The following is a 27794-nucleotide window of genomic DNA, read 5'->3' as shown; positions in this document are numbered from 1 at the left end:
GTTCTGAGGTCAGAACGCTAGAAAAATATAAACAACGAGATTTAAAGACTGTGTTTATTAACAGTTTTATATTACAAAACCATGAACTATTAAACAAAGCATCTGGAAAATTAACCACAGTAAACATTGCTTCCCCATCTCTCGCGAAATCCATTATTTAAGACACTCGGAGGCTGCGAGTCTATAAAATGGAGCACAGTTTGGATGTGTGCCGGATCTCTCGGTAAGGCTGGAGCCTCTCTTTCTTGGTTTCCCGGACAACGTGCGTGACCACAGGCATGCTGTCCACGGCTCTTCTCTTCTGCACCCGGTGCAGGAGGATCCGGTACACCCCAGTGATGGAGCTGCGGCAGTCCTTGCCCTGGTTGTTGCGGATGTGCTCTTCTGTGATGCCCAGGCTCTCCAGAGCCGCCTTCACCTCCGCTTCGTCCTCATCCAGCTCAGCAGGCTCGGCGAGGTACATGGGGTCCAGTTTGAAAGGCTCCATGGGATTGGGGAACTCCACAGACTGTAACCACTCACAGGCCATGATTTGGGCAATGGAGTGGCGGTCACTGGGCACAGGCTGCAAGATGCCCTTGATGAGTTTCTGGCAGGACTCGGGCACATAGGGCGGGATGGTATAGTTTCCTTCCAGGATGCACTTCTTAAGCTTGGCTACGGTGTCGGCACGGAAAGGCATGGTGCCAGTCACCATAAAAAAGAGCAGGATGCCCAGTGCCCAAACGTCCACATAGCTTCCCACGTAGTTCTCATCTCTGAAGAGCTCGGGCGCTGCGTAAGGTGGTGAGCCACAGAAGGTGTTGAGAGTCTCCTCCTTCTTGCTGATTGTGCTGAAGCCAAAGTCACCCACTTTGACGCAGGTGTTACATGTGTAAAACACGTTCTCTGCCTTCAGGTCCCGATGGATGATGTTGCTGTCATGCTAAACATAGAGAACAAGAGTAAGAACAAAACTAAAACAAATCGCCCTTAGGTCCTACAAATACAGAAAATATAATTACATTTATTATGGCGTTTATAGTCTGTAAAGAACAATGAATTTTCAAGAATACTGCACTCTCCAATATTGAAGATATGGTATTAGGCATTAGATATAATAGCTAGAGGTTTTATAGCAGAAGACTATAAAGTTTGAATATCATATTTATAAATTAACATTATAAGCTTAGCTCTTGCTCCATGGACAAATCTTAGCAAGCAATTTTAAATGATTAGACATACAAATATTAACTTGAAGCATCCCATGTCTGCTTAATACTACATATACTTCACAGATTCTGAATAAAATCAAGAACACATGCAATGACTGTTTCTCCTTACTGGAGTTTAAACCTGTATTTTGGTCTTCCATCCCCAAGATGCCAATATAGCCACACTAAACCAAAAATAAGCGCTCATTAACAGGGATCCTATTCAATTACAGAAATCATCTGAATTAGCCATGTTTTTACTATAATGTGCTGTTCATACATTAGCAAGCTAATTAACTTAACAGGGCATGTGGGTACTGACATTACTCTAAATTCCCGAGTTACAGTAGTAATATGTTTAATACTACAGTATTTCAGAGAATCTGTCAACAAATTCCTTCAATAAATGTTTTTGTTCACCAGGAACACACCAATTCCTTGAGAAGAGTAAAAAAGAAAGTATAAGACTGCTTGTGGAGCCTTCAGCTGCATAGATGCAAGAAGGTGAGACTTGAAATATGAGAGAAAGAGACAGAATGGGCAAAGCAAGAAAACAGATGTGAGAATGGCCAGGAGGCAGGTAAAAGGATATGCAAAGCTTAGAATCTGGGCTGTAAATTCCAGCGGGAACATAGAGATTAGTCAATAGAAGAGTGCTGGGATGATATGGGAACCCAGTTTGGGCTTTTGACGTCTTTTTAGTATGTCCTTGTGAAAGGACACGGTCAGTGTAACCACGTAATTTTAAATGTGGGATGCTATATCAAGCAGCACAGTGGCAGAGTGGTGCTGGGACCCTGGGTTCTCTTCTGCACCCTGGCTGCTATCTGCATTGAGTTTGTCTTTTCTTCCCTTGTTAGTGTGGGTTTCCTCCCACAGGCCAGAGAAAGTCTTGTAGGTTAATTGGCCTCTGGAGGAACTGGCCATGGTGAGAGTGTGTGCTTGTTTTGTTTGTGTCTGTGAGGACTGGCAGCCTGCCCTGTGCCCACTGCTTGCTGGGATAACTCTGACTCCCCCGTGACACTGAATAAGAAGAAGTGTTTAGAAAATGGATGGATGGGTTAGAAAATGGGAGAGAAAGTAGGTGGGTGATCTAATCTTTTAGACGGAAGAGCTTTTATTAATAATTTTAAGACAGTATTTTATATATATTGAAATTGTTCATGAATTCATTTCTCAAAATATCTGCACCTGTGGCTGTGGAGCCTTCTTCAGGTGTGTCTGTTGAAGGGTCAGGTGATATCAGGTCACATAAAAAAAAACTTTTACTTGTTCTTTAATTCCATACACAGTCTATTTAAACAGATCCTTTCCCTCACATGGAATTTCATTCCCTTTGAGTGCAACAGCTGTGCCTCCTTCTGCAGGTATTTCTGTAGTGAGGATAGTAGTTTCAGATGACCTGCCACTAGAGGGAGTTAAGGCCTCTATTGTTTGTGTCTGTTCAATTAACAAAATGGAAGAGGGCTGCAGAGACACATTTTAATGTGAGATGGATTTAAACTATTTGCTATGTAAAGGGACTCACAATGGTTGGTTTATACTAGAGCAAATATTTGGTTTTTGGGAATGGAACATTTGGTTTAATAAAGGCTTCTGTGCACAATAATGTGCTGTCATTTGTGGTTTTCATGTGCTTAAGCCACATGAGTGGGAGACCTTCTGGAAAAGGCTCAAGATTACCCTAACCTTTACCAGGAATGTGTTGTTATATAATAATGCGTGGATCAGATATTATAAGAAGCTCCCAAATCCAAACTACAGAAAAGTGCAAGATGGCAGAATAAAATAAGAATTTGATGTGCACTGACTTCTCCTGCTATAATATGTTTCAAAAATGTCACGATAGGTTTTTTTTTGGAATATGGAAGCATGTTTTTGGTGACCTCTGTGCTATGCACATCTTGTGCCAGTGTCTCCTATTTCTTCTGCAGCTTTATTATTTTGTTTTTTTAACATAAATGCATTTATGTAATCAGATCCTTGAGTCTTGTATCAGTCAGCCACTTGCTTACAATTGTCGCCCACAGTACTTTACCCTCCAAGTTAGTCACAGTCTGCAAAATAATGCAACTCAGTTTTATCTTCCTTGAGAATACACTGCATCAGCAACAGCAATCACTTTGCTGCATGATAAACCATTCTTTCCCTTCAAAGTTTCTCTCAACTGTCCTGTCACTCTTAGTATGTAGCCTGTCTCAGATCCACCAGTTCTCAACCATGCGTCACAATCATCACAATCAGGGAGAGCAGATGTCTGAAGCTACAGTTCTGGAAGAGTGCTCTACAGCAGAGTACCATATTTCCCATTATGTTATACATGGCTCAGGAGGCAGATATACAGGTATAGGTGAAGTATAATCTTCTAGTTCAATTGCATTGCTCAGATAGTATTTAAAACAAACTTTTTTGTGCTTAAGCAATGCTTAAAACAATTGTGTCTGCTTCTGGCAAATTATTTGCCCAGATATCATTGGCGGGGTATGCAGTATATGGACATTATATGTCAAATGCATTGTGTGAGACAAATCCTGTCACCTTATTGAAAAGCACCTCAAGAGCAGTCACACCACCTGGTACCAAATAAACAGAGTGCAAATAAACTGCCTCTACTAATATAACAATTCATAGGCATTCAGTAGTCAACCAACATGTGCATAACTTCTTTTTACTGATTTTCTGTAAATTCACTCAATTTATTGAATTGCAATACATATCTCATCATCCCTTTTTCTTATCAGTCACAGATTCTGTGTTCTTCTGAATTATTGCTTACATTAGTTTAACTGCAGTGACTATAGGAAACCCTGGAGGACTGCAACTGAAATTGAAGGTTACAAATTCAATTTAATAACACACAGTAGCCTACCAATGACACCCAGTGGTCACAACCGTAGAGCCGACTTTTGCACAATGCAAAAGCAGGCTTGTGCACACAGACCCTGCCTAAAGCGCATTGATAATCAATGAGCCTGTCTGTTCCAATCTGTATTACACTGGCTTTCTATTGATGTGGACCATGATTTGTATTCTGGATTAAGATTTTCCCTCAACATGGCTGACTAACAATGCAAATCATTTTACTTACCCACATGACTGCTTAATAGACAACATCACTAGACTAACCAGTTCTACAACGGAAATCTTTAAGTTATGTTACACAAATCTGTGTAGTTTTTAAATCGTGTTACGAACTATTTTGTTGCAAATAATTGTAAATGTTTCCCTTGAGCTATATATAAACAACGATATATACATTTTTGGGTGTGAAGAATAAAGAATCATGTGGCTAAAGTACACTTCTCCCTGAAAGAGTGTGAATGATCTTTGACTTATGGGAAAACATCAGCTTTGACAAACAATTCCTGTTATCCTTAGAGGGAATGAAAAATAACATTGGAACCTGGAACCTTACATTAGACTAGAATATAGAGAAACTGTATTTCTATAAGCCTGTTAGATTTATTGGTTTGACTGTGCATGCACAGTTGTTATGCTATGTTACACAGTTCGAGAACACAGTTCCATTAAGGAAGACGGGACAGATTCAGTGGAGAGATGCAGGCAGACTAACCATGTGTTTGACCGCAGAGAGGATCTGAGAGAAGACGATCCTGCTGTCGATGTCGGACAGCTTGCCCTCCATGTTAATCTTGGCAAAGAGCTCCCCTCCCCCTGCGTACTCCATGACGAGATGCAGCTTGGAAAGGGTCTCCACCACCTCGTAGAGCCGGATCACATTGGGATGGTGCAGCTTCTCCATACTGGAGATCTCCCTGGACAGCAGTCGTTGGGTCTTCTGATCCAGCTTCGTCTTGTCCAGGATTTTGATTGCTACTTTCTCTGGAAGAGATACAATGGGAAAGGGGCCTCCTGAATCGAATCATGGGTAAAGCAGATCAAGCCATAGAAAAACATTACACACCAAGACCGATTCAAACCACAGACAAACTTCTTGGTCGGGGCTTTGTTGGGTGTGATGAATGTACCAAAGCAGCTTGTTGCAAGAACTGACTCCCTGTCGTAACTGAAGCGATCAGATAGCATATGACTCCACTCCCCCCTGGAAGGGACACCAGCCTGTCACAGGGTCTACCTCCAGCATTGCTGGTTCCCATTCATACAGCTGGGTGGACTGGAGTAATTGGATTGAGAATGAAATGACCTTTAATTTACAGGAAGAAACACTATCTGGTAGGTTTACCAGTTTAGGGTTGTCAATATACTAAGGTCTATTAATGGTACTGTACTGACAGACAGAAGTCACAAAGCTTGGAGAGAACATACTGTAACAAAGTATTATAATAAACAACTTTCCTACATTTTTAGTAAATCAAATACACTACTGGTTTATAATATATGTGCCCTTGGTTTTCCTCACTCACACCTTCTGTGAACACAGAGGGAAATGGAACAGATGTCCCTTATTACATAACCCTTTAAGTTTCCCTAATGTGTTCTGAGAAGAGCTCCTAATTCTGTTGGTGATGTACCCATCATCAGTGCATTGTGAATCCCATGTCAATCTTATTAAAATAATCTTCATAATAACAGCTATCCCATTACACTCTGCAAGCTGCAAGGTTGCTGGGGGGGTCTATATTTAGTCTTTATGTTGTAAGCCTTCCGAGGAGAGAACAGATCAATGCAGCATCAGTGAAGCAGTGAAGATGTGCAGGCCTGGATTAATGAATTTAATTTCATCTGCATGAAACCCACAATCTTTTTTTTCCTTTTCTATTTCCAGTTGTCTTTTAAACTGATATGTAGAGTGTCTAGACATACATAGGTCACATGATCTGCCTTTACACTTTCTGAATATTTTGGAAAGCAGGAAAATTTGTTTCTGCCTCATGCAGTCAACTAGGGATTAATGACATTCAGCTATACACTACAGATTTACCTTACAGAAGCAGAGATCTCTGGGTATTTCAGAGAGAAATTGCTCATTATACACATTTGAATCTACAATGCATACGGAAATAACATTGCTATATAATGTACTGTAACTTAATTTGTCTGTGAAAGTAAATTGAAGTTGTGTGGTGAAAGTGCTCATGAATATATGCTTTCAGTAAATTCAGTAAACTCTTAAAAGACTTTGCTTTACTGGACATCGGCAGACAAAACAATTTAGAAAATGTGGACTTTCCCAACAGGGAAATGCATATACAGTATAATAAAACAAGGTACAAATAAATACAACATAAAAATTTGGGAATGTCAGAGGTGCCCTATAAGGGAAGGTCAACTGCTTACAATGGGTGTTGCTTGTGTTTCGTATGCTCTAGCGAAGTTTGTATTGTCATACATTTATGACAATTAAATAACAACTTGTTTACTTATTATAAAAATTATAAAAAGAACAATTTTGTATTGACTGTGTTGATTGAGATGGTTAAAAATGAGTCAAAAGATCCTAAAAGCATATATAATATACTGAATGTATTTCTCATTTAACTGTGCTTTTGGGCTGACGGGCTGACACACCTTCTTCTCTATTAATCCATTAAACTGGGGGTTTACTGTACTAATACTATAAAGGCCTGATATATAAAGAAACATGATAACCCTACAGTTCCATTCCATACATTTCAAAATAGTTTTTTTAAAAAATATTTTAAGGAAGACTTTATTAAAGCTTAATTTTGGATAATATAATCTTATTGAATATATTACCATAGACAATGGTATGAAAGCTTTCTAAATATGTGAGAATCATAGTGAGTAAAATAGCATTTCTTTTTCACATCAGTTTTTAACCATTGTTTCAGCTTTCTACTGTACCAAAAACTACCTGCATGTTGTGAGTACAGTACTAGATGCATGTAATATTGTGTAAAAAAGCCATTTGAAGGTATGTACCAAGGGTAAAGATAAATTATAAAAAAAACACTGAGATTAAATTTCTGTTCTTACCTATTAAGCACTTTTATCTAATGTATCCAATTTTATACTTTTGCTGCATTAGTTATGTTTTCCAACTCCACCTCATCATTCAATCTACCAAGCTTCAGCAACGTTGCAGAGCTTTGTGTTTTGTTACGGAAATAGAATCTACACCAAACATTCAAATTTGATGGAGTATGTGGCTGTTCAAGTAATACACAGGATACCTAAAACCAAAAACTATTTTTAACAATTAAGAGGAAAAATCAGAAATTAATACTGTCTTTCAGGGTAGAATAGGTTAGCTCTTTTACCTAAAATACTACAGAAAATATTGTAACAATCCTTCTGCTCTATAAAGCATCTTTTAACAGTTCTGATACATGCTTTACATAAATAAACAGTCATAGCGTATTCATAACCACTACAAAACACAATAAAATAACATGAATAAAAGCCACATTGCAATATAACATTTGCCAAAAATTATCAGGACCTCTATTACCAAATTGCATGAGCTTTCAAAGTTCTTAATTGTGTCTTCCATCATTTTCACCTGACTTCTCTCTACCTGGACTTCTGCTCTTACACTTTCTCTTAAAAGTCCTCTTCATGAATACCTGCGTGTCTGTAATGTAATTTGCACAAATGCTTGTAAAGTATTCCTGCAAGTTGTTATATTGTGTAGTGTAGTGTTCATGGTGTTTTTTTGTCTCATTCTAGCAAAAAAACAACCATTAAATCAAAAGATCAACTCACCTGAATTAGAATATTCAGAGAAACTCATCTTTAGTGGCTTTAATTTGCCAATAACATTTTGCATATATCCAAAAGGATGACATCAACTAGGGGGTTGGGAATATGTGTCAGATGGGTGAGTCACCATGTGTGAATTCCACATCAGATTTTAAGTTTTGTTTATGCTCATTCAAATATAGCAGATTTACCATCTGCACTGGGACCACTACTCTCCCTAAAGTATATTACTGATCTAGATTTTGCTATAGTTATTGAACTAATCAGGTTTTTGTAGATTATGACAAAATTGGAGAATTAGTGAACACCATAGCAGCAGGAAATAAAATAAATAAATTGATCACATTGAAATTCAAGACAGGTCAAGGGCTTGGCATATTACATTTGACGTAAAAAAGTGTAGAATATTGTAGGCATTTATGCAAAAACAAACTACAAATACACAACGGAAAACACGGGGCCAGAAGAGTTGTTTATGTTGCCACATTATTTACATCTTCTAGACGATGTGGGTAGGCAATGTAAAGACATACATTTAGGATACGTGCATAATGAGTAGAATTTAAATGGTGTTCTGTTAAAATTGTATAATGCAGTGTTATATACAGTAAATGTATATTGCAATACACTATAAGGCCTCATTTGAAATAGTGTGCACAATTGTGGTCACCATGCTACAGAATAGATATTGCTTGTCTCTGGAATCGGTTCAGAGGACAGCAACCTGATGCATTCCTGGACAAAGGATTGTCTTGCTCTGACACAGGCTGAAAGAACTGAGCCTTTCTAGTCTTGAGAGAAGATTACAAAGGGAACTGATTACAGACTTTAAAATGAAATAGCAGCAACCACACGCGAGGGCATTTCAAACCAAAAATCAGAGGAATGATGTTACGCAAAGGGTTGTGGGAGTGTGTAACAAGGCATGATGTTGTAGCTGATATCCTGGCTTCTTTAAAAAAACGAATGGATGAGTTAGCCATTTATCAACCAAATGGGCTAGACAGGCTGAATAGTCACCTTGTGTTTGCAACCTTTCTGATGTTCAAAATGTGCATACACCACTGTGCAATGTACAGAGCTGTTTTGAAAAGCACGTTTGATTAGTGTAATACCCCATTTGATAATATATTATTGTTATTTTGGGATGAAACATTATTTCACAGCATAGCAAGCTCTACAATGCCAGCCACTTTCTTCTCAACCCCAGACAGATGCAGGAGCAGGAGCCCTGTGTTGATAGGAGGGAGGGCAGCAAATCTCTTACCTTTGGTGAGGGAGTGGATGCCCAGTTTGACCTGGGAGAAATTGCCGCTGCCGATCTCGCCTCGCACCCGGTAGAAGCCGATCCTCTTGCCCAGGGTCAGCTCCTTGACCACCTTCTCGTCCTGGGACATGTCGAGGGTGAGCTTCTCGAAGGGAGTGAGCCGCCGGTGCTGCCCACCTTCCTCCTCGGCATAGCACTCAGTGCGGAGGTAGTCCTCGGCGCTGTCCTGCCGGCTCCAGCGCGCATACCGCTGGCTCCCCAAGCCCCCCCCATTCATGTACACCGCCGTCATGGTGCCGCACCCTTAACTCATGGCAGGGCTCCCGCAGGACAGCGCTAGGAGGGCTGCGATGGCAGCGGCTGCAACTGCAAAGAGACCCAAGCAACAAGCCACCTTCAGCAAAATGGTCCTGCTTTTCTAAAAGGTTTCAGTTTTTCAAGCAGAAGTCTGTCAGGGAGGTCAAGTCAAGTATAAGGAAGGAGGAGAAGAAGAAAAAAAGAGAGGACCATGAAAGACCAACAGGCTTTGACCTTGCCTCTTCTACACAGGGCAACAATCAATTAAAAATGTTTTCAACTCTATCACCCTGTAACTCACTGGAGCTCAGCGGGAGTGAGCCTAGATGGGAGACCTCCTGGGAAAAATCAGGTCTTGGAAGAGGTCTTAGAGGGGCCAGTAGGAGGTGCTCGGCTCACGGTCTGTGTGGATCCTAATGCCCCAGTATAGTGACAGGAACAGTATACTGTAAAAAGGTGCCGTCATTCGTAAAAACGTAAAAACCGAGGACCTGACTCTCTGTGGTCATTAAAAATCCCAGGGCGTTTTTGGAAAAGAGTAGTTGTGTTACCCCAGCATCCTGGCTACACTACCCTCCCCCGAGCCTTTATCAGTCTTGACCTCCTAAAAGACCCCATGTAAAAACTGGCTTCTTTACTCTGTTCTTCTCCCCACTGATAGCTGATGTGTGGTGAGCGTTCTGGCGCACTATGGCTGCCATTGCATCATCCAGGTGGTGGTGGAGGGGAGTCCCCATTACCTGTAAAGCGCTTTGAGTGGAGTGTGCAGAAAACCGCTATATAAATGTAATGAGTTATTCTTATTAAACAGTATAGCGCAGCATGGTAGTAGCATATGGTAATGCTACAGCCTGACAAGTTTTTGGGTCCTGGGTTCGAGTTAGACCAGAACACATTGCAGAGTACGGAGTTTGCATGTTCATGTGGATTTTCTCAGGGTGCTCTGGTATCCTCAAACCCTCCCCAGACTAAATCTACTAGTGTGTGTGTACCCTGCAAAGTAGTGACATCAGGTCCATGCTGTGTTCCTGCTTTCTATCCTGTATTTCTGGGATAGTCTTTATGTTACTCAGGCCCTATGAGGAATATATGGCTTTCTGACAATAGATGGATGGATTAAACAGTAAGAAAAGAAAATCAATTAATTTATTTAGAGAGCTCCTTGATAGACAGTGAAAGCAACACAATCTGAAGCAATCACAATCTCTTGTGACACACTACCAAAAAAGGAAAACAAATGGTCAAGCACACATTTCTGAGATATAAATATAAAATCGCATAGAACAGTAAATTGTCCATACAATAAAATAAGGTAATATGAGGAGTTCTTCAAGGACAACTGAATGTCCTGAACTCCATTAGGATATTTTTAATCCTAGGTAGAAATGAGAAATCTGGTAACTCATCATACTTTTATCACAACGGGTACTTTAAAACATGCATCATAAGGCAAATAAAAATTTTTAGCAACAAGGATAACTTACATAAATTGCTTCAGTAAAATGAATTATAGTATATTATCAAAGCTGAATTTTAGTTTGGACTAACAGTGAAATTCAAAATCCAGGATTTACCCAGATAAATTATTTTAAAAAATGAATGACATGCGTTTAAAAATGAATGAACTGTTACATTGTTCCATTAATAAAGCAACAACAATAAAGGCAAGCTTTCAGAGTGAATAAACCAATCATTCCATATGATGCCCAGCTGTGCTGGATTTAAATGTATTATTAATTAATCATCCAAGCAGCTCAGTCTATTAATTTCAATGATTTGTGTTTCATATGCAGTGTTCTTTCATGCGTGCGGTTTGACGTTAAAACTGAGAGCTACTGTAGGAGAAGCCAGAACAAAAGATAGGATGTTCATTGCAGTTTACAGAAGGACAAAAGAACTATAGAGCTAAGGTAAGATTATTTGAATTCGTTGTGGCAATTATCTGATGTCAAAGTCATGTCCACACTGTGGATCAATCATTAATATTTCTTTCAAAAATGGCTTACAAAACATCTTAAAATTGACAGGTAAGCTTTTCAATTTCAGAGCAACACTTTTCATTTATTCTCATAAAAACCTTCCCTATGCAAAACATTGTGAAAGATAAATCTGTTAAAACATTTTCAAGGTGAGTTCAATCCCCTTTGTCTTTGCATTTGTGTAAATCTTACCTTCATATACCTCTGCCATGTAGAAAAGAATTGCTCCAAAGTTCATCTCCTTGGCTTTCCACATGTCATAATTTTCCGAAGGCTCTTCAGTGTGGACAATCTAGGATACTGTAATTCATTTATTGCAATGGTATGCCGTGAAAACAGAGTTTGCATTTAAGTAAAAGCCTTTAAAAAAGGCTTAAAAGCATCAGTTTAACCAAACAAAAGTTGTTGTTCTTGTCTCTCTCTTCTTGCCATTCTAAAGCCACACTTCAGCACATGGGAAGAGAGTTTCACGTTGCCTCTAGATTACTGGCATTTCCAGGTTTGGTTTAGTTGTAAATTAAAAAAGTGGCTCAGCGAAGTAAACTTTGACACAAGGCAAATCAAGGCAAACTGAAGGCTCCAGGTGAGTTGCCGGCTAGAAATTCCTACTAACAGTTCATGAAGGCTGTCAAGGCTTTGGCCTTTTCATCCTCTGTCACCGTTTCTTGTTTGACCTGGGGTTCGGTATCTCCATCGTTGCTGACTCATGGCCTCTGCTGTGGCCACTCTGCTGGGATTCCCATTGTTCCTGTCGTCAGACACAAAGATAGGATTAAAGGGAACAGCTACGCATCTTAATCTGTTCCTTATTTAGGCTTCACTAAAGCCCTGAAGTTTGCGAAATGGAAAAGGGATTCCCCAGGCCAGTCAAAAGATCAAGAAGGAAATTCAAATACCTCCTCTTATCATTGTCAACATCTATCACATGAGTGCAGATTGCCTTGGTAACGATAAGAAAGCATCAAGTACAGAAACAATACTATTTTACAATATATGTCTTCAGGGCAAACTGATATAGAATTAATTAATAATAAGATGAAGTAAGAAAAAAAAACTGTCTACATATCTTCATGCTAAAGTTCCCTAAAAACACATTAGCATATTTTATTATTAGCCTATTTTATTTAATCAGATTGTCATTGTAATATTATGCAACAGTTTTAATAAAGCTAAGCTTTCCATAGTTTTGCTTTTCTTTTTAAAATCAGGAATGCAAAAGCTGCCCTTAAAGAAGTGCTTCTTCCTTGTAAGGAAGGAAGGGATGGGATGAAGCATTTTGATGATATAATATGACATTTTATCCAGCAAAGCATATACTGTACTTAAATACAACATTTGTTCTATTTTTCTTTTCATTCTTGTATTTTTTCTTGGGTAGAAATTATTTAAATAAAAAGACTGTGACTTTGAATGACCTAGACTTGGGGGTTAGTTCCCTGTTATGTAAAAGCTCCATGACATTTAGCTGTAACCCTTTACCACTAAACTCTCTTGGTATAATACATGGAACACACTTGTTTTCTGCATTCCACAATTATGAACCAATTAAAAATCAGATTTATATGAGATGCAAAATAATGGGAGTGGTTTCTTGCATAAGTATAAGTCAGCACATGATACCTTTCAAATAGAAGGAGAAATTCTTTTAATTTAACAAAATCAGTGAAATCAGTTTCTTGCCATGAAAGTAATTGCCTTCTTAACAGATTCACTCTTTCCAGTTTGGGATTTTTCTCTCATGAACAGTAGCATTTAATTTTTGTAAAGTAGAGGAACAGAACAAATTCAGCCAGAACCTAAATTGTTTTCCTGAAAACACGGAATACATTTATTGCTGCACTTCTCTGTGTATTTGGAAATCTTCACAATAGTCAAGCCCTCCTTTCCTCAGGTCTTCCAGAAAAAAAAAATCTTCAACTAGCTAGTTGGACTTTGCGGCTAGGATTGGTTTAAGCCACAAAGCACTTCTGAAGTGTGTACTGTCACTATGGCTGCAAAAACCTGATTGTAGTTACATAACTGACCTAAAAGCTTCTCTCACCACAGAGGAACAGCTACAATCACTGCCGGCTGGATGACCCATAATGTCATAAACAGAGTAAGATAATGATCTGCAGTTTGGCAAGCCTCGCTAAGAGGCTGTCACAGCGGGATTAAGAACACGGAGTTCGCAATCAACTGGTTTGTGAAAAACAATCCTACCAGTACTAGACATAAAAGTATTATAGGAAAGATTTTTTAAACTGAGTTTTTACATTTTTAAAGTTTTAAAAACACATTTTAATTCCATTTTTGGAAGGACAAATTAATATATCACAGAAATAGGTCTTCTAACTAGATACACATCCATGTTCTAGCTCTGCGTGCAATTTAATTTTTTGAAACTGCTGTTGTAACTAAGGTCACTTACAGTCTTATTGCGCGCTCACCTATTATCAACCATATTTTGATATAGACTATGACAGACATACCAAAGAAATTACTACAAATGTTGGCTCTTTGTGCTGAGAAAAGCTGTGTCATCCTGCTAAGAAAAATCTATTTCAGGACAAACTGACTTTCCTGTGTTTAACTATTTCCCATTCTTAACTTTGCTTTTTTTGGAATCTGAAAAGGAAATGTACTTGTATATGTTTTTTTCCAAAAAGACAGCCTACTCATTTATTTTCCACAAATCATAGTTTATTTGCAAGTTTTTCCTTTGGGAAACATTGTTAATTATTGACGTGATGTTACTTATTGTACTGCTTCGCACATCTCTTGTACAGAAAGCTACAATGGGCAATTGAATTTTGTGCTACAGGGATATCTTATTAATCACTCAATCTCTACTGTACATTGGTAGCACCACTCATTGTTTTTGAGAAGGTATTTTGAGAAAATATTCCCTCGTGTGAAAAATAACAAAGAGAAACAGCCTATATTCAAAAGTAATTAACATTTTCCTGAAGATAATTAGTCTTGCAAGAGAAAAGGAGATCCCCTGTGGTATGTGGCTACATGCTGTACGGCTTGTTACGGTTTGAATGTAAAAGGAAAGTATGCATAAATATAAGAATATATTTAATACAAGACTAAAATATATAAAGTGCATAAGGAAACAATATAGGCTGAAGACTCTGAAATTCCTAAATCTATAAATAGTTTTATTGTATCATTTTTCTATAATCATGTTCTTTACACAATGTAGACTCGGGAATAAGTTGAAAGGTTTTACATTCAAAGTAAAAATGCTTTACATGTAAATCGAGGGATGGGTGAATTAAAGTGTCTTTAACAAAATGTATAAACATAAGAAAAATAACTGAATATATTTTCACAGCACTCTGTATGGGATTTTGTAAATCATGGAATCAAAACATTCATGTAGGGTCTTGTTACTACTTATACTTTTTGCCAGAGTAAGTCGATTAAAAAAAGTTTTAAGTAGTAATATTTCCTTTCTATTTTCCAAACCATCTCTTTTAAAGCAAAAGAGAAACAGTAAATTCTAATAGAAAAAACAGAGAAGAACGACACAAAGAATCAGAAAACCCTTTCAGCGTATATGGTTCTCAAAAACCCGCGGACAAGCCATCCTTTCAGCCAACCCATTTATTAAAACCTAAAAGGTGAGAAGGGGGATACATTTGGAGGAGGGTGCACACGAACAGAGACGTTCTAATTTTGAAGCCATTTCAGACACCTGGCTAGGCTGTTTAAACACATATTTACACATACGAACAAGAGCCCTCAGAAGCGAAGCTCTAAAAAATGCTTTAATCAGATTTTCACTGGTGTCCAAAAGAAGGTGAGCACTTTAGGCTCCCAGTGGTGTCCAATGTACACTAGGAGTGCAAGCAGAGAGCCAGTGTTGGTCCTAACATCTGAGATATTATTTTCTTAACCCTCTTTTAGGGCGAAGCCTCATCCATTAGAGATAACAGTAGGCCACAGTAAGAGAACTTGCTCTATAGCCCCCTCTTGGATCTCGGTGAAGACATAATTTAAGTATACTCGAGGGCTAACCTAATAATGTCTTGTCTTTTATAATGGAATTTCAGAAATGCTATTACTCGTGGTGTAAATAAACCTTTATGAGTAGGTTGTGAATAAAACTAATTTAATTATACAGCCATCATTTTGAGTACAAAATCATTTCTTGTACATGTTTTTATGATTAATGTGATTATATTTTTTACACTAAGTCCATGAGCCTTCTGTATAGTGACCTCTAGTGGCAGCTACCCCATAGTCATAGTCCTTGGTCTCTGCCCACAATTATTATATACATATATCCAAGGAAACCAAGTCAGCAAGGCTGGGGAAACAACTGCAATATGGGCAGTAATTCATTTTTGCTAAAGCAATTTTTTAAAACAGCTTCAAAACTTTTTACATTTATTTTCATAAATTAGGATGATTGATTAATTAAGGAAACCAAACTCCAAACAAGTTACCTCAATGTGTTTCAATCGCTAGAGTCAAACTGAGCCAATGTCTGCTTCGCCACCTGTCTGTGGTTGTTTTCTGCCTTCAAAAGGGACAACAGTGCCTGAGGGCGGAGCGGTGGCTCTGTGGCTAAGGATCTGCGCCTGTGACCGGAAGGTTGCCGGTTCAAATCTTGCGGCCGCCAGAGGAACCCTACTCCGTTGGGCCCCTGAGCAAGGCCCTTAACCCCAACTGCTCCAGGGGTGCCGTACAATGGCAGACCCTGCGCTCTGACCCCAAGCTTCTCTCCCTGTCTCTGTGTCTGTGTCTCCCTGGAGAAAAGCTGGGGTATGCGAAAAGACGCATTCCTAATGCAAGAAATTGTATAGGGCTAATAAAGAAACATTATTATTATTATTATTAGGGTCATCACCCACTCAAGAAAGTGTATGTTCCCCATGTCCTAGCAAAAGGAGTGCGTATGGTGCAATACTCTTGGAAATGGCAGGGGAAGCCGACAAGATGAGCATTGACATAGACTTAAAAATACCCCGTCTACGAATGAGGGTGTTTGCCAATCTAATAGCTCTGATAGATACATGAAACCACCTATTATTGTCAATAAACTCAACACTATATTCATCTACCTAGGCTCTATCTGCTGCCTCTGATATGTTATCACGTGGGAATGGTGTCGTTCCTGTAGCACACTGACAGCTGCACCTGGATTTTTAACATTTTTGTGACAAGCATTTGGTTTGTTCAGCATTTTGTTTGCGATGCACAGACCACTCATCGCATAGCCCTGACCGCACACCCAGTCATTTCTGCTTCTTTCGTGCTTCAGAGAAGCAGCTGTCCAGCAAAGAACTTGCCATTCAGTGCAAGTCTTAGCTCCAGGAGATCAACTTTGATTTCTAACTTAATGGATTCATGTGTTTGCGGCACAGCGGATACAGTGTGGAAAAGTGACATACTGTATATGACTATTATATTAGCTAGAGCTGTAACTATTTTTATGTAAATGCTTTACCATGAGAATGCTTTAAAGTATTCATTGAAACATCTTTGTACTGTGTTAATCCATATAAGGCAGCATATGAAAATATGACAAATAGCCATATTTGAAAGATTTTGTCTATGGCTATATGTCCTTATGTTTAAATGCTTCATGCCAACAATCATTTTTAGTGAAATGAAATAATTCAGTCCTAGATGTAAGTTCTTATCAGTCTATCTCTTAACATTATGCTGACATAACTTTCAATGGTCATCTTCCACTTCAGTGTATATCATTCATTCGAGCCATTACATAAAATAGGCTCCAAATTTAGAATGAAACAAAGCATTCTTTTTAAATACTTCCTGAAACATAGCTAAACAAAGCAAGGCTGGTTATAAATACCTGTTCTCAGCCTGACAAAGGCAAGTAATAAGTCATCAGACTTTGATAAAGATTGAATATTATGTCTTACAAACTGTATTCTGATTAATAAAAGAAATGTTTTATTTTATTCCATTGTGTTTATCAGACCCCTTTTCAAACTTTCAGCACTTTCACTGTCCTTTAATTATGCATTTGGCAGCAACTGTGTCGCACTGAATGAGCCCTTCCATCTGAAAAGCACTTGTATTAAACGTGAACAATATACAGTACATGGAGATTGACTGCTCTGAATTACTCTCAAGTGCTTTAAGGTATTAACTGAGAAGACGCATTCAAACAGAAAGGACCTCAAACAAATATCCAGCTTGCTGGCATCTTAACATTCAAGTGGTAGGCCTATCTCTCTGACACAGCAACACAATGCCCTTTTCAGACAGTTGGACTGAGGCAGCTTCCAACAGCTGCATCTGAAGCCCAGGGACATTATTAATTAGCTGACAAATGATCTGTGATCCAGATTAGAGATACTAATCCAACAGGTGTTGGTGGCAGTGTTAAAGCCCAAGAGCTAACTGACATACAAGCAGTGAAAAGCATATTATCAGTAGAGATTTACCTTTTTCAGCAGGGAAATTGGGCTCACTTGCCCATGGATACAACTTTATTAAAAAAGAAAAACGGTTTTCAATTTTTGGCAGTTTGTGCCTTCACTTTACATTTGGACATCTGTTCAACAGTTTCACGCTTAGTATATTACTATCCAATAACTAACTAGCAAGTGCTACTCCAATATAATTCCCAGAGAAACTATCCAATACTGTTTTAGGCACTATGTCTACCAAATATATTACAAGAACTCCATACTTGTAATAAGGATAACTTGTTATGCTATACTGTTAAGTAGGTTGTAAGATCCATTAAAAGCTAATGATAGAAATTATTCAATAAGCAGTTTAATTTGCTTTCTATCTTCCTTTCCTTCACACACGTTTTTGAAATTTGGTTATTATTTACTATAGATGCAGCTTCCAATCTGACTTTACCATGAAGCCAAAGCTGTTCCTATACATCCATTTCCTAACTGCGTCTTCCAATTCCAGCTGACAGGACAGCCAGAGCCTATCCTGGCAAGCAATGGGCACAAGGCAGGATACATCCTGGATGGAACGTCAGTCCATCACAGGACACACAAACACACAAACCAGTATACTACCAGTATATCTTTGGCAAAAATCCAGGGAGAACATACAAACTCCATACAGATAGCACCCCAGGAATTTAACCCAGGGTCCCAGCACTGCAAAAGCAGTAATTCTAACCACTGCCACTCTTGTTTATTTCAGTTGAATAGTATTAATAATACTGGAAACGTTTAAATAAATCTTAAAATTATTTGGGGGCATTGCCACTCTGTGTGCAATTAAAAATATACGTCAGAATACCATTAATTCTAGTACAAATCAAACTACATCCCATACCATCAGCATTAAATAGATAAACACTTTAACACTGATCAGTGTTGAATCTATTGTTAACAATCATGCAACCAAAAATATGAAGTAACAATAAACATATGTCTGATCTGCAGCAGAAATTCTGGGACCAAGTGCTGAAATTAAAATCTTGTGAGAAGTTAGAAATATTGGAGCTATTTCTGTTTCGATGTTATCACTTGAAGCCCATGAGAAAAATCATGAGGATGATTTGTGATGTGTTTTTTCCATCTCTGTAGCATTCCCAGAGAGGGAAAGATTTGTTTATCTTTGGTTAAGGTGTGTTTATCTATTTAACAGAAAATTGCCTTGTTTTGTTTATCTGATGTTGTAAAATTGAGATATGTGTTTATTCCATCAAGATAACCCTGAAACTCTATTGCTTTACCAACTGGGGTACATACCAAGGTACTCAAAAGCCTTCACAATGTCTAATCTTGGACCATGTGCAAACTGCTTCTTTAGCATATAATTCCTGTACTGTGTAATCACATTGCCTGCCTGTGAAACTTAGGGTAGATTTTAAAATGTATGTGCTTGCATGCAGATCTCAGAATGGTTTAGCTTAGGGTTACCTTAAAGCTTTATTGCATAAATACAGTTAGACATTTAATCTGATATCTACAGACTAAGGTCTTCTTATTCTACCGAAGGCAGGGCTCTGCACATTGGGAATGAGAGCCTTCTAGAGCTGTATGATTGAGTATTTCAATGCCCAGATGCATTAGAGACACTGTGACACTGAACATTTGATTAAACAACGTGATTAATAATATATTTGTGCAACAGCTTTAAATGTATTATTTTGTTTTATTTCATGTGGTCATTTTCCTTTAATTTTTTTACTTTTTATTATATTATTATACATGTACTATGGTTCAGCACTTTGAGTATTTAAAAAAAAAACATTTATAGCTAAGAGCACTATTTCTGAAGGCAAGGAAATGTATCTGCGCATATTTAGTAAATACTAAATAATTTCTCAGACCAGAGGCCACTGCACTTTGATTTGAGAAACAAGTTCGTTCTAATCTCAAAACTGAATGATTGTACCCCATGAGCATTTCGGATTCCCATGAAGGGAAAAATACAGTGACAATAATATTCCCAAAGTAGCTGGGGTGAAAAAGAAATGCATCACTATATAATGGCTGCGTGCACTGAATGTGGTATTCCGATTTCTTACACAAACTCTCCACCCACACAGAGTTTAGATGTAGTCACGGAAGGAATGATCTCAACGTGTGCAACTGAGCACGAAGCCTTTTAGATGCAAAATTTAGTCAAACATGACAAATTTGTTGTTGTTTTTTTAATTCACTTCCATTTAGTCAAGGTCTTAGCTGTTGTATTTACTTTCACATTTGTCTGTGTGAGCACATTATTTTTGCTATGTTGTCTTATAAATCAGTAAGTTGAACAGCTTGACTTATGTCTTATGAGTTTCTTTTTCTCATTATAAGTTAGTGTGACAGAACAGTTTTTTGCCATGTTGTTGTAATGGAATTAATATTTACTCTATTGTCTATTTCTAGAAGCAATCTAGAATCTAGATCTAGATCATTTCTCTGCAACGAATCACCTTTGCATAGTAGATATAATATTTATTAATTACATGCAGCAATTATGTTTGCATTTACAGGAGCCTTTTGAGTATTAACTAAAAATTTCCCATTCATCCAGAAGTTCACAGTCTGATGGTATCCTGGAGACCCATAAACCAGGATACTGTAAGAAACTGAAAGACAAATTGAGACTGTAAAACAAATTCCTATTAACAACTCCATAATAAGGAGAGGGAACAGCTGTGGAAGAGCAATAACAACTACAAAATTTCAAATCATCCTCGGCAAATGACAGTTAAGAAAAGTAGAAGTGTCACCACTGGCAAAACTGTAACGCTTTATTCCATAAATCTGACAACTTCTAAATCAAGCAGGGTTCCTAAATACCTGCCCAATTAGAGCCTCATTGAAAGCAGCCTTCAATTAGGGCATTGACACTTATTTGTGCTAATTCTTCTCTCTCACTGAGTGCCCTATTTAAAGGCTGCCTGAAAAAATCAAAGGGATGTTCTCATGAATACCCAGTTTACTCTAACCTTCAAACACTTCACATGTGTTTGTTGCAGTTTCAGAAATGAATTCTGTTCCACTGATCTCTGTGCTGAAAAACCTGGTTCAGAGAAAGGAAGAGTTTTACATTATAAAGCAGGCTGGTATGCTGATTTTTCCTGCTCACAAATACTGTAATGTTTCTTCTTCATTCTGCATAAACAGTTAGCCTTTGAGACAAGCAGCACCATCTTTTTGATTAACATATTTCCTGTTACATAATGGTTCAACTACTTGTCTTTTAATCTCTCATCAATGTAGACAGCTCTGCTCATCTTACACCTGAGTTTTTTCCATTTTTAATAAACATTCTTACCGGTAGTTTACTGAAGGGATAAGACAATTGACAGTTTGGTGGACAGTGTGAGTTCCCTTTCAGCCCATGACGTATGTATATAAGTATGGAACAAACTTAAGCAAAAGCACGTCAATTATAACGATACAGATTTAGAAGTCAAAGGCCCCTTGCTTCCGTTTCCTCTTACTGTTGCTGAAAGTACAGTATATACTAGCTGGGCACAATGCAGGTATCAAAAAATATACAACATGTGTACCTTTATAATTTTGTGCATAAAACCTTGATTTGGTTTTAAATAGTGCATATTGTGCATGTGCAATTTAGTATTTTTATCCACAGTACCTCAGGACCAAATTTTTTTCAACATTTCTAATTTTTCTCATTTCAAAAGGTTCCCTTTTTTTCCCAAGACTCCTTTTCAGCACCAGATCCTCCCTGGCTACCTTGATAACTATTTAAACACCATGTATTACGTTCCCTTAGTAGACTGGACATATACAAATTGGAGATATAGCATGACAACACACTTGTTTTGTTTTTGGAAGTATCAATTCCTGTTATGACGATAAAAGAGAATGAAGCAGAAGAATATGGCTATATGGATAAGAACCAAAAAAGAGATTTGGCAAACTCCCCCTAGAAAATGAAATTCACCTTTCCATATCCACTGGGATATTTCATTTGGTTAATAAGCAACAAGACATGACTGAGAAAAAATGAACTTTCTTTACTCACCAGCTCCAGGTAGTGTTTGATCTCCTCTGGAGAACAGAGAACCAGGCTGGTCTCTTGGCATTACTGTCTGCTTCCCATACAGCTCTGAAATGGAATGAAAACCCAGCTCTCAGATAAAATCCTCGTTTCGAGTCCCCCTTCCCAGTCCTCCTTCTTTTTTCCAACAAGTCAGCAGGAAAACACGCGCAGAAGAAAAGCTGCTCTTCAAAAAAAAACTGTAAAAGAACAAAACAGAAAAGAAACCTTAGGAAGACTTGCGTGGCTGTTTAATTAGGGACAGCACTCTTTGGCTCCCTGGTGCGAGATGCATAGAGAATGAATATGCAAAGAAGCACCATCTCCGCAACCGCTGAAGCAGTTGTGGGATGTGAGTGGCACGGCTCTCCTGGAGAGTGAGAGGAGCCTCCTTACAGGACTCTCTCACAGCAGAGCCCTGTGACACAAAGATCCCCTGTGTTTGTTAATTGAGCCGCGCAGGATGGAAATAAAGAATAGGACTGGAAAAGAAAAACCACTGAGGCTCAGCACAATAGCTCAGGCTGAGGGACAAGCAAGCAGCCTACTGAGGAATCAGCGAGCGTGCACGCTTGTGAAAGACGACTCTATTCCCTTTTCATCCATATCCCTGTGCATTAATGCTGCTCCTAACAATTTCCAACCAGCCCCTGTTTTCAAAACTACAAACCCACATCGTGATTTTGTTTTTTTTTAACGGCCTTTCTTGACTGTTTATCCTTTTTCCTGCTTAGGTTTTGCATTCCTCAGGACATGATGACGCGGCATCAAGCTGCAAACTGCCATCGGATTTCGCCATCTTCACAGAAATATTCAACTCCTACCTGCGATGCAAACTTAAGGAACAGTCTGTTCTTTAAACCATAATGAGGAGTAAATAAATGTACTCATTTTGCATGTTGTCAGAATGATTATAAACCCAACTTATATATGTCCAGTTTTCTTTGCTAGTTCTTCAAAATTCAGTTGAATTTGTCAATCTTTACAACTCCTAAATACTTCTGATATCTTTACATTAGCTGAAACATTTTTCAAAGCAAGCAAAGGAGTAGTTCCTATGATTCTATGAAAATAAATCATACTCTGTAATGGCTTGATACAGTTGAAGCCTTCAGGATGTAACAGTAAATCTTAAAAGTCACTATCCAGATTGATAAGCCCTGGCAGAACGCACTTGGGTGACATGTACTGTAGCTGCAGCAACTGTATGTACCAACAGCCCCACTGCACAGCAGGTCAGATGGGTAATTGAGATATTACTTCAACAAGGGAATTACAGCGGAAATTCAGATTAGCTGATTAAGCTTTAACGCTACATCTTACCATGCCATGGGATCTATAACAGCCCAGAACCTCAAAACCTAAGTTTACCATTTCATCCAAAAGGACACTGAAATATCTGGGATGTTGAACGTTTCTGCCACTCTTCTGTCCCAACACCTTAATTTGTAATATCACAGAGTGTAGTATATGAAACTGGTAAAGATTTGCTGGACCTCCTCAGCGCTGATCCATCAGAGTTTGTATCTCACTTTGTAACTGCTGCTAGAAAACTGGAATGTCCTGCTGCTGTAGAAGAATGTGACAGCTCATGTTCACAGGCCAAATCAGCACAGGCAACAATTCTTCGCCGAGGGTCTGAATAATTCACCCTACAGTGGTGGATCCAGATTTGACCTCTAGTGTCTACATATCCTTACAGTTAAAGTGTGCACCATACAGTTAATAGTTTCAATTCTAGAAGTATGCCCCGTGTAAGTGGTTTAAGTAGCTGTTGAAAGACTTTACATTTTAGGGAACTGCTATCTTTGATGGTATCTGGAAAAAAAAATCACTATTCGACGATGTTTGATGTTGATGACATCTTTTCCTCAGCTTTCCCTAATAGAAACACATCTCATGATATGATTTGAGTGATTTTTATTGGGTCTTTGTAGTTAGGTTTAACTTACAATGCTCTTTCACTATTTCAGCAAAACAAGCTTTTGAAAACACATAAAAAGCAAACAGAAATGAAAAGTACAGGACAAGAAAACTGGAAGGATGCTGTGCTTTTTCCAAGGTGAGAAGTTACAGTGGCTCAATGCTGTAGACCTCCCCCACATCAGATCTTCCACAAAGAATAGTTTGCTAAAATACGTTTAACGGCTCCAGTAGGAAGTAGAAACACACACAACCAGCAGGAGATAATAGAGCAAATAGCGATTTACTAAATGGATGCAGATAGTAAAAAAGGTTTCTAACAGTATTAGAGATTCTCCTTTAACAGAGCTTTCATGCACATATTTAATCAGTAATGGTTACACTAGGTCAGCACCTGTGCTTTGAATTGTAAGGTTCTACAGTTAATTAATCTCTAAATGAATTCTAAAGTTAATTATTCTCTTACATCGGCAGCGGGACTTTTGATGTGGCAGCCAAGACCTGGGATTTCCTGCAGTTTCTAAGTGGAAAAAATGAAAAAAAAGGAAAAAAGGGATCAGCATGAACTATTTGTCCTTTCTTAAGAAGTATATTACAACACCTAAATTAAAAGCCTTACCTTTGCTTAACTGTAGCCAGACTGCGATTTTCAAAGCCAACATGTACTCTCCACCAGCAACCAAAACTATCACAGGTACCAAGCAACAGAAGAAATTATCAGCTGTGTCTCCCTTTTCTAAAAGGACAATCAGTTTTTATAACCCTTTGGGATTTACAAAGGCCAAGTACACTGAACATTCTGCCATGGTTACCAGAAACCAGTCAATAAGGTGCTGTGTGAACAAATGCCGCAGAACTTCGAGGGAAGAAAGTTCTACTCTCTAGCTGAAACAGCCTTTTTTAAGAAAATGAGGATTGACAAGGTGAGCTGCCTCCTGTGAAATGATGAAAAACACGAGCCAAACGATGTCAGGGCTACAATTCTTTTGACCTATTTTAACTTATCAGACCTGGGAGAGTTCATCTTGCATTTGTGCATTTTTTCTTTGTGGTTGGTTTTGAATTTGAACTACTGTCAATCTAACCCACATGTATTAATTTAATATCTGGTGGGGAAAATGCTATTGCTCATATTTGATGTTGTTACCAACTTATATTAAGAGAGAGAGAGAGGAAGCATACAGTATGTGTACATTCATGGTCAACATTTTGAAACTTGATCTTTAAACAATAATGGACAAAAACCTTTTAGGTTGCATTAAATGTCCCATTTGTTTTTTGAAACTGAAAATAAAAGATCCTTATGTTATGTAATAAAAATAATACAATATCAGTGTTGTTTTCTTAGATAAAAACAGGAATTATCTGGGTACAGCAGTAAAATAACATGGATACGGTCCATTCTGTAACATTACAAGTATCAATTTATCTATGAAAATGGACATGATGTCAGAATACAAAGCCTGTTAACTGTATAATGATGTCATTTAATAGCAAAAAGATAAATTACAGATGTTCTTCCAATGTTCTGTTCTGTCCAATGACAAACCTTAAGAAAGGTCAATAGAGTGAAATGTCAAATGTTTAATCAATAAAGGGTATTTGGAGAGAAGTAATAGTGTTTGAGCAATTTTACATGTGTTTACCAATATTTTCAAATATTACTCACTGCAGCTGAAAGTACATTTCTCTGAGCTAACAGGTTTATTCCAGTACTATAGCACTGCTTTTCATGCCTACCAAATAAAAAAGGGGGTTTTGGGTTTGAATGGTTTCTTCGTGACTGGAGTTTAGGTGAATAAATCATGCATTGCTGGTGGCAAATGAGAAAAAGAAAACTCCGGGCTCACAGGATCACATATTTGCAGGCTTGTTGTGCGTGAGAAAGCATCAACAGATTTGCACGAAATAATCAAACAGTTTAGTTTCTCATTTCCTCTTTGGCATAAAAGTAGCTTTGAAGTAAGGGAATAATTAATGTGATATAAAGAAGCTCGAAAATACATTGCATATTAAAATTAATTAATACATTAATTACTATAAACATTAACACTAACAACTCTGGGTGGCATGATGGTGCATTGGTTAGCATTCCTGCTTCACAGTACTGAAGCCCTGGGCCCAGTCCCTGGGGTGCTACTGTATTTGCATTGAGTTCGCATGTTCTCCTACTTGTTCTTCCGGGTGTTCCAGTTTCTTACCCACAGTCCAAAGATGCTACACTTGATCTTAGCCGTATATTTCAGTGGTTTCTTGTACAGCTAAAGCCAATGCTGTTTCTGCTCTTAAGACTGGAACATTTTAGATATTTTTCCTTCGTAACTCCTGTGTGTTTTTCTTTGTTCTTTAGATTTCTATGTTTTCAATGATTAATCTTCCTAGTCAATATACAGTATTATACCCCTGTTTTGTATTCGATAGTCCTTCAGATATTAACCAGCATTTCTTTGACTTTTTAACCTTATGTTGTAATCTGAGTAATGGATATAAAAATGTTGAATTCATGGTATGTATTATACTATAGCCCGATTCTATTCTCTTCTTTTGATTAGTGTATTAGTTACTGTTATCTGCATCTGAGCAATGTGGCCTAAATATCAGTTGCACTCTGATTTATCTAATCACTTGATGTTAGTGATTTCCTGGATAATAATGTTAAAATGAACCTTTTGTGCTTGGGCTCAGGCTTTTCCCACCACTTTTATTAAAAAGTAAACACACTTTTGACTACAAACCTTATTCTGCCAAAAGAAAAATCCTTTTCTCACTATCCTTTTCACAATTGCAATTATCTCGTTCATTCCCTTGGTACAGTATGTGTTTGTGTTTACTTTTACATCTTTGATTTCTACTCTGATATTTTTACCCTTTCTCTGCTAACTATCACTTTGCAGATTTTTAATATCTAATTACATGTGCACTTTGAACAATTTTGTTGTTTGTTTTGGGTATTATCCTTAGAAAACTTATATCACCATAGGCAGTTGGCAGATATTTTATATCCCATCTACTGTTTGTTGGGGTCATCATAGGGCTGCATGAGGTAAGAGAGCAAGGGTTTTACAAACCTAGACTTGCCACACTCTTATTTTTCTCCTAGCTGAAAAATATTGAAAGTCCAACATTATTGCAATTCGAGGTGTGTGCAACTACTGGAAATCTAGATTTGTAACCCATCTCTTTTCGGCAATCAAGAACGTCTCAGCATCTTAACTCACGTCTAAGTTCGGATGGACAGTAACCACAACCTGCAACTGCATCATTTATTCGGTAAATGAATGTATTCGAATTTCGGTAATTTACCGAAAACATCGCCACTGCACACAAAAAGCAAAGCTTGGAAGACTGCGTAACCTTCACGTCTTGCATGTAAGTATGATCTAGAACAGCTTTGATGCGGAGATTGCAATGTCTGCTCGGTGACATGTAACGTAGAGATGTAACGCTACCTATTTCACTGGCGACTCAAACCGTCGTCTGGCTTGATCCCGCAGTTTATTTCAAACAATTACATTTGCATTATCATGTATATTGAAAAATTACGATCCCTCCCTGTATCGTCAGGGTTGTTTTCGATTGCCTTCGCCTAAGGTTATTTTCAGATAGATAACAGTACATCTTGCAGGGCATGGAAATAAAATGTCTTACCTTACCGAGTTGAAATTTGTGTACCAAGAAAAATGAAGACCATTAAAGTCAAACGCTGCGCACCATTCACTTTTTTGTGAATGAGGTTTATGTACATATTTGCTTCAACAGCCTTAACCATTTGACAAATTTGTTATCTGACACTGCGTTGCTAGACAGTAACCGAATGGCTGTGAATCAGTAAGTGAATGACAACCAAGCTAACATATCACACATTAGAGGGGGCTGGGCTTCTTTTCTGTCGCCAGCGGAAACACAGAACTACAGTAATACCTACGAGACGTTACAGTATGATAAAAAAAGTCATTTCAAGTGCATACAGCTGGAATAAATGTAGTGCACTTTGAAATGGTGAACAGCGGTCGTAGATATGAGTGACACGTCAAAACA

General features: G+C 38.1%; 1 protein-coding gene across 7 annotated transcripts; it reads right to left on the bottom strand.

The window, feature by feature from the left end:
* Nucleotides 1–36: 36 nt before the first annotated feature.
* Nucleotides 37–27794, bottom strand: nim1ka (NIM1 serine/threonine protein kinase a). 7 transcript variants are annotated; one of them, XM_088629790.1, is made up of 8 exons: nt 27405–27794; nt 24376–24441; nt 24223–24276; nt 21819–22033; nt 11574–12129; nt 9106–9471; nt 4768–5036; nt 37–925 (listed from the first exon to the last, which is right to left on the bottom strand). In XM_088629790.1, exons 6-8 carry the CDS (start codon nt 9395–9397, stop codon nt 182–184), a joined length of 1305 nt encoding a protein of 434 aa, XP_088485916.1. In that variant the 5' UTR covers nt 9398–9471; nt 11574–12129; nt 21819–22033; nt 24223–24276; nt 24376–24441; nt 27405–27794; the 3' UTR covers nt 37–181. The 7 variants fall into 7 exon arrangements, with proteins under 7 accessions (XP_088485916.1, XP_088485918.1, XP_088485921.1 ...); XM_088629792.1 differs by having other exon boundaries at nt 21819–21902; XM_088629795.1 differs by lacking the exon at nt 24376–24441 and having other exon boundaries at nt 11574–11673; nt 11995–12129.

The sequence above is a fragment of the Lepisosteus platostomus genome, chromosome 4 (genome assembly GCF_059453375.1).
Source record: "Lepisosteus platostomus isolate fLepPlt1 chromosome 4, fLepPlt1.hap1, whole genome shotgun sequence".
NCBI lineage: Eukaryota > Metazoa > Chordata > Actinopteri > Semionotiformes > Lepisosteidae > Lepisosteus > Lepisosteus platostomus.
Note: the sequence above shows the minus strand (reverse complement) of the source record. Positions and strands in the feature narration are given on the sequence as shown.